General features: G+C 51.6%; 1 protein-coding gene across 1 annotated transcript in view; it reads left to right on the plus strand.

Annotated features, from left to right (window-relative positions):
• ctc1 (CTS telomere maintenance complex component 1) overlaps nucleotides 1-5,223 on the plus strand; it is a gene marked incomplete at both ends in the record, with an annotated part of 65,804 nt that extends 60,581 nt beyond the window's left edge. Inside the window, 3 exons of the mRNA XM_079257903.1 lie at nucleotides 2,043-2,199; nucleotides 4,785-4,905; nucleotides 5,132-5,223. Coding sequence (XP_079114029.1) covers nucleotides 2,043-2,199; nucleotides 4,785-4,905; nucleotides 5,132-5,223 — 370 coding nt within the window. The remainder of the gene's footprint in view (nucleotides 1-2,042; nucleotides 2,200-4,784; nucleotides 4,906-5,131) is intronic.
• Between the last annotated feature and the right edge of the window lie 3,277 nt (nucleotides 5,224-8,500).

An 8,500-nucleotide genomic window follows, 5' to 3' on the forward strand; every position in this document is an offset into this window, starting at 1 on the left:
CAGAGACCAGGTTTCCATGGAAACTGCTCCAGATGATCATTAAGTGTTTGTGGTCTCCATGTTCCTGAATGCAGTCCCTACAACTCCTCCTAGGTCTCCTCCCAGACCTGGATCCGGTTTCAGCCAAACCCTGGACAGAAATAGACAGGATGTCCCAGAGGTGCTGGACTGGATTCAGGTCTGCTGGACAAGCCGGTCCATGCAGGACCTGCTGACACAATGTAGTCCACATGAGGTAGAACATTGTCCTGACCAGAACCAGGTACCACTGCACTAGCATCTGGTCTGGACATGGATCTGAGAACCTCATCCTGGTACCTCATATCCCAGTCAGGGTCCCTTCGACTGGGATGAGGTCTGTGTGGTCTTCCAAGGAAATGCATCCCCAGTCTGTTACCATCCTTGACTACAAGATGAGGACATGATGTGGACATGATGAGGGCATTAACTAATGGTTGAGGACATGATGTGGACATGATGAGGACATTGACTACAGGATGAGGACATGATGTGGACATGATGAGGACATTGACTACAGGATGAGGACATGATGTGGACATGATGAGGACATTGACTACAGGATGAGGACATGATGAGGACATTGACTACAGGGTGAGGACATGAGGACATTGACTACAGGATGAGGACATGAGGACATTGACTACAGGATGAGGACATGAGGACATTGACTACAGGATGAGGACATGAGGACATTGACTACAGGATGAGGACATGAGGACATTGACTACAGGATGAAGACATGAGGACATTGACTACAGGATGAGGACATTGACTACAGGATGAGGACATTGACAACAGGATGAGGACATGAGGACATTGACTACAGGATGAGGACATTGACAACAGGATGAGGACATGAGGACATTGAGTACAGGATGAGGACATTGACGACAGGATGAGGACATGAGGACATTGACAACAGGATGAGGACATTGACAACAGGATGAGGACATTGACAACAGGATGAGGACATTGACAACAGGATGAGGACATTGAGTACAGGATGAGGACATGAGGACATTGACTACAGGATGAGGACATTGACAACAGGATGAGGACATGAGGACATTGACAACAGGATGAGGACATGAGGACATTGACTACAGGATGAGGACATTGACTACAGGATGAGGACATTGACAACAGGATGAGGACATTGACAACAGGATGAGGACATTGAGTACAGGATGAGGACATGAGGACATTGAGTACAGGATGAGGACATGAGGACATTGACTACAGGATGAGGACATGAGGACATTGACAACAGGATAAGGACATTGACAACAGGATGAGGACATGAGGACATTGACAACAGGATGAGGACATGAGGACATTGACAACAGGATGAGGACATGAGGACATTGACTACAGGATGAGGACATGAGGACATTGACTACAGGATGAGGACATGAGGACATTGACTACAGGATGAGGACATGAGGACATTGACTACAGGATGAGGACATGAGGACATTGACTACAGGATGAGGACATGAGGACATTGACTACAGGATGAGGACATGAGGACATTGACTACAGGATGAGGACATGAGGACATTGACAACAGGATGAGGACATGAGGACATTGACAACAGGATAAGGACATTGACTACAGGATGAGGACATGAGGACATTGAGTACAGGATGAGGACATGAGGACATTGACTACAGGATGAGGACATGAGGACATTGACAACAGGATAAGGACATTGACAACAGGATAAGGACATTGACTACAGGATGAGGACATGAGGACATTGAGTACCGCTGACTGTGACAGCAGGTGAAACTGTGTCTCCTAACTGGACACGTTGGTGTCAGATCTGGGACGGACTTCCAGTGACATCCTGATGGTCTGATTGATCATCTTGACTAAAAGTCTTTTGATCAATAGCCTGATCAGTTAGGATTATTGATCTGTTGTGATTAATCGTGTTGTAATCAATAATGTTTTATAAGTTTTAGTCTGATAAACTGATTTTATATGATTGATTTGTTTCTGAACTTTTATTTATCAGGTTGGTCATTGACGACGGGACCGGTGAGGCCCACGTCTGGTTCTCAGGTGTGATGGTTCGCCTCCTGCTGGGATTGGCTGATTCTCAGTGGGAGGGGCTTCAGAGATCTGTCAGGGTCAAAGGTCACATCAAAGTGTACCCTCGGGGGCGGAGCCTGGTGAGTACCTTTACCTGCCAGGTATCTGTGACCTGCCTCTCTGGTACGGCTGGAGGACATGATTATTGATTATAAGAACCAATAGGAAGTCTGATTGGCTTTGTTCAGGTGGAGGTCTGGTGTCCTCCAGGTGTTTCCATGTCCTCCAGGTGTTTCCATGTTCCTCCAGGTGTTTCCATGTTCCTCCAGGTGTTTCCATGTTCCTCCAGGTGTTTCCAGATGTTTCCATGTCCTCCAGATGTTTCCATTTCCTCCAGGTGTTTCCATGTTCCTCCAGGTGTTTCCATGTTCCTCCAGGTGTTTCCATGTTCCTCCAGGTGTTTCCAGATGTTTCCATGTCCTCCAGATGTTTCCATGTCCTCCAGGTGTTTCCATGTCCTCCAGGTGTTTCCATGCTGCTACCATCAGGAATCACTTCTCTGAGCCTGACCAGCTCAGTCCACCACATCCAGCTAGTGGTGCCTCACTTTGCTCTTTCTGCCCTCTGAATGAGGACCAAGTCTCTAAACTTCTAGTCAACTCTAAAGCCACTATCTGTCCTCTGGATCCGGTCCCTACCGACATCCTGCAGAGCATTTTACCTCCAATCAATCTGCAGTGACCCATATTATCATCTCCTCTCTGGAATCCGCTGTCTTTCCCTCTGTCTTCCAGCAAGCTCGGGTCACCCCGCTGCTGAAGAAACCCACACTCAACCCAGTCCAGGTTGGAAACTACCGGCTGGTCCCACTGGTGCCGTTCATGTCCACACTACTGGAGCGGGTCATCTTCAGTCTCCCAGTTCCATCCATCCATCTTCTGCTGCTTATCCGGTGTCGGGTCGCGGGGGCAGCAGCCTAAGCAGGGAAGCCCAGACTTCCCTCTCCCCAGCCACATTTGCCAACTCTGCGGGGGGGTCCCGAGGCGTTCCCAGGCCAGCCGAGAGATATAATCCCTCCAGCGTGTCCTGGGTCTTCCCCGGGGTCTCCTCCCAGAGGGACGTGCCTGGAACACCTCACCAGGGAGGTCCAGGAGGCATCCTGACCAGATGCCCGAGCCACCTCAACTGGTTCCTCTCGATGCGGAGGAGCAGCGGCTCTACTCTGATCTCCTCCCGGATGACCGAGCTCCTCACCCTATCTCTAAGGGAGAGCCCGGCCACCCTGCGGAGGAATCTCATTTCAGCCGCCTGTATACGAGATCTGGTTCTTCTGGCTCAGCTCCTTCTTCACCACGACAGACCGGCGCAGAGTCCACATTACTGCAGACGCCGCACCGATCCTTCTGTCGATCAGATTTGGAGGTGCTGATTCTCATCCCAGCCGCTTCACACTCGGCCACGAATCGCTCAAGCGAGAGCTGGAGATCACGACCAGATGAAGCCAACAGGACCACGTCATCCGCAAAAAGCAGGGACCCAATCCTGAGGCCACCAAGTCGGATCCCCTCAACCCCTCGGCTGCGCCTAGAAATTCTGTCCATATAAGTTATGAACAGAATCGGTGATAAAGGGCAGCCTTGGCGGAGTCCAACCCTCACCGGAAACGAATCCGACTTACTACCGGCAATGCGGACCAAGCTCTGACACCTGTCGTACAGGGACCGGACAGCTCGCACAAGGGGGTCCGGTACCCCATACTCCCGGAGTACCCCCCACAGGAGCCCCCAGGGGACACGGTCGAATGCCTTCTCCAGGTCCACAAAGCACATGTAGACTGGTTGGGCAAACTCCCATGCCCCCTCCAGGACCCCAACGAGGGGATAGAGCTGGTCCACTGTTCCGCGACCAGGACGAAAACCACACTGCTCCTCCTCAATCCGGGATTCGACTATCCGGCGGACCCTCCTCTCCAGGACCCCTGAATAGACCTTACCAGGGAGGCTGAGGAGTGTGATTCCCCTGTAATTGGAACACACCCTCCGGTCCCCCTTCTTAAAAAGGGGGACCACCACCCCAGTCTGCCAGTCCAGCGGTACTGCCCCCGATGTCCACGCGATGCTGCAGAGGCGTGTCAGCCAGGACAGCCCCACAGCATCCAGAGCCTTAAGGAACTCCGGGCAGATCTCATCCACCCCCGGGACCTTGCCACCAAGAACCCGGTCCAGTTCTTAGTTTAGCTGCTTGTCGGAGCGGACGGAGAACCCGGTCCGGTTCTCAGTTTAGCTGCTTGTCGGAGCGGACGGAGAACCCGGTCCGGTTCTCAGTTTAGCTGCTTGTCGGAGCGGACGGAGAACCCGGTCCGGTTCTCAGTTTAGCTGCTTGTCGGAGCGGACGGAGAACCCGGTCCGGTTCTCAGTTTAGCTGCTTGTCGGAGCGGACGGAGAACCCGGTCCGGTTCTCAGTTTAGCTGCTTGTCGGAGCGGACGGAGAACCCGGTCCGGTTCTCAGTTTAGCTGCTTGTCGGAGTGGACGGAGAACCCGGTCCGGTTCTTAGTTTAACCCTCTCTCTCATATATAAGCGGCCAGAAGCATCTGCTGAATGACTGTAGAATAGAATAGAATAGAATGTCATCCAGGTATTTATCACTACATGTGGTGTGTGTGTGTGTGTGTGTGTGTGTGTGTGTGTGTGTGTGTGTGTGTGTGTGTGTGTGTGTGTGTACAGGTGTATGACGGTAACCATGACGACCCCCTCCTCCACTTCCTGTTGTGTGTGTGCAGCAGTGATCTTGTTTGTCGGCCGATCTTCATCACCTGCAGGAAACACACTCATCAGAGATCCTATGGTAAGACACACACACACACACACACACACACCTCCACCAGGCGACCTGCAGGGTCCTGAAGTGTGTGTTCATGACGGTCCCGCTGGAACTTCATGACGGTCCCGCTGGAACTTCATGACGGTCCCGCTGGAACTTCATGACGGTCCCGCTGGAACTTCATGACGGTCCCGCTGGAACTACATGGTGGTTCTGCTGCTGTTTATCTGTTTATGTGTTTGTGTCTTAGATGTGCGGCGCTTCAGTCGAGGAGAGAGAGACTTTGTGACCAGGCTGACTCGTCCTCTGCAGCTCACCTGTGTTCACCTGTTCAGTGAATGATGTTTCAATCCATCTTCATTTGTTTTATGTGATCAGATCTGTTATTAAACCTGTTTATAATCCTGATTCCATCTGGTTCTGCTGTCAATCCTGATTCCATCTGGTTCTGCTGTCAATCCTGATTCCATCTGGTTCTGCTGTCAATCCTGATTCCATCTGTTGTAGTGTAGGACAAACAAGGACCCGAGTGCAGATTGGATGTGGATACTAGGACAGGTTTATTGTTCTCCTGGGCAGAATGGTAGGTGGCCAGGCAGGCAGGTTGGCGGGCAGGCAGGCAGGTTGGCGGGCAGGCAGGCAGGTTGACGGGCAGGCAGGCAGGTTGACGGGCAGGCAGGCAAGAATCATGCACTGGTGACAGAACAGACAGTTGTGAAACAAGCAGTTTAAATTCTTAAGCAGAAATGCTGCAATGGCCGAGAGCTGTTACCACAGATGAAACAACAATCAGGCGATGACTGGTGAACTGAGCTGGCCTTTTATCTTGCTGCTGCTGATTACCCGATGAGAACCTGGTGTGGACTTGATTGCCAGGGAAACAGGCACACCCACTGCAGCACAGGTCAGAGCAGGAACCACAACAGTACCCCCCCCCTCCACGGGAGCCACCGGGCGACCGAAACTTTTCCGGATGAGCACGACGAAAATCCTGGACCAGGGAGGCATCCAGAGTAAATGAGCGCGGAACCCAGGCACGCTCCTCAGGACCATACCCCTCCCAGTCCACCAGAAACTGGAAGCCACGACCCCGACGCCGCACAGAATAGGCAGGGCGACCCGCCACAAGCCGGGCGGGAGGAGGGGGTCTGGAAGGAGGGACGAGAGGACTAGAGGAAACAGGCTTGAGTTGGGAGACATGGAAAGAAGGGTGGACTCTCATGGAACTGGGGAGTTTCAGTTTGACCACGGTGGGATTAATGATCCGCTCAACCTCAAAAGGACCCAAAAAGCGGGGGGCCAACTTCTTGGCATCAGTACGCAATGGAATGTTCTTTGCTGATAACCAAACCTTTTGGCCAGGTACATAATGGGGTCCAGGAGTCCGATGACGATCCGCCATGCGGCGGGTACGTACGGAGGCATGAAGGAGCGCAGTTCGAGCCTTCCTCCAAATCCGTCGGCAGCGGCGGATGTGTAGCTGGACCGACGGCACAGAAACCTCCACCTCCTGTGCTGGAAACAGGGGCGGCTGATATCCCAGGGAGCATTCGAAAGGTGATAAGCCTGAAGCAGAAGAGGTAAGGGAGTTGTGAGCATACTCTACCCAGTCCAGATGGTCACACCAGGAGGAGGGGTTGGACTCAGCCACACATCTCAGGGCAGTTTCCAGATCCTGATTAGACCTCTCAGCCTGGCCATTGGTCTGGGGATGGAAACCAGACGACAGGCTCACAGTGGCCCCGAGTGAGTGACAAAACGACTTCCATACCTGGGATGTAAATTGAGGTCCTCTGTCTGATACTATGTCTGTGGGCAGACCATGGAGCCGAAAGACATGATGAACAAGTTAGTTGGCTGTCTCCTTGGCAGTAGGAAGTTTGGGAAGGGCAATAAAGTGAACAGCTTTGGAAAAGCGATCAACAACTGTGAGGATGGTGGTGTTACCTCTTGAGGCTGGAAGACCAGTGACGAAGTCCAGAGCAATGTGCGACCAGGGTCTGCTTGGAACAGGTAATGGACGAAGAAATCCCGCAGGTGGCTGATGCGATGACTTACTGCGTGCACACGTCGTACAGGCTGCAACAAACTCCCGGACATCTTTATCCATTGTGGGCCACCAGAATCTGCGTCTCAGAAAAGAGTGTTCGCACAGAACCAGGGTGGCATGCTAGGCGGGAGGAATGTCCCCACTGGAGGACTTGGGAACGTACTGAATCGGGGACATAAAGGCGGTTACGGGGACCTGTGCCAGGGTCAGGCTGTTGCTGTTGGGCCTCTAACCCTGTCCTCCACCTCCCAGGAAACAGCGGCTACAACGCAGGTTGCAGGTAAGATGGTATCAGGTGAAACTGCAGTCTTGGGTGGAAATTGGCGAGAGAGAGAATCCGGTTTCTGGTTTTTGGACCCAGGTCTGTATGACAGCGTGAAGTGGAATCGATTGAAGAAAAGAGACCAACGGGCCTGTCGGGGATTCATTTGTCTAGCAGACTGTAGGTATTCCAGGTTCTTATGGTCAGTCCAGATGAGGAATGGCACTTTGGATCCCTCCAACCAATGGCGCCACTGCTCCAGGGCAAGTTTGATGGCTAAGAGTTCCCCATCACCGACATGGTAGTTCTGCTCAGCTGGTGTTAGACGTCGAGAGAAAAAGGCACAAGGATGTAACTTCTGAGACTCTGGGGATCGTTGGGACAAGACAGCTCCAACGCCGACATCTGAAGCATCAACCTCCACCACAAATTGATGGTTGAGATCAGGGTGGAGAGGACAGGAGCAGTGGTGAATAGATCCTTTAACTTGACAAAAGCCTGAGCCGCTGCCTCAGACCAGACAAATGGGACTGTAGGCGATGTAAGTTTTGTCAGGGGAGCTGCGATGCGGCTATAATTGCGAATGAATCTGCGATAAAAATTAGCAAAACCCAAGAAACGTTGCAGCTGCTTGACAGAAGTTGGGACTGGCCATTCGGTAACAGCTTTGACCTTCTCAGGATCTGCTCGGACCTGCCCACTCTCAAAAATGTATCCGAGGAAAGAAACAGTGTTCTTATGAAAATCACACTTCTCGGCCTTAACGAATAGGCGATTCTCCAGAAGTCTCTGCAGGACTTGTCGGACATGTTGTATATGTTCGGCGAGGTTGTGGGAAAAGATGAGGATATCGTCTAAATAGACGAAAACAAAACGGTTCAGGAAGTCTCTCAGCACATCATTAACTAAGGCTTGGAAAACAGCAGGGGCATTACAAAGTCCAAAAGGCATGACTCGATACTCAAAATGGCCGAGTGGGGTCTTGAAGGCTGTCTTCCACTCATCTCCCTCTTTTATCCTGACCAGATGATATGTGTTGCGGAGATCTAGCTTTGTGAAGATTGTTGAGCCATGGAGAGAGTTGAAGGCAGGCTCAAGAAGTGGCAGAGGATACTTATTCTTTATGGTTATAGCATTTAATCTCCGGTAGTCAATACAAGGCCAAAGAGAACCATCCTTCTTTGATACAAAGAAAAAACCTGCGCCAACAGGGGAAGAAGGTCTAATTAAACCAGCAGCCAGCGAATCCGAAATATATTTCTCCATGGCCTCAGTCTCTGGCTTAGAAAGATTGTACAGACGACTGG

This window comes from Telmatherina bonti (assembly GCF_933228915.1).
Source record: "Telmatherina bonti genome assembly, chromosome: 18".
Taxonomy (NCBI): domain Eukaryota; kingdom Metazoa; phylum Chordata; class Actinopteri; order Atheriniformes; family Telmatherinidae; genus Telmatherina; species Telmatherina bonti.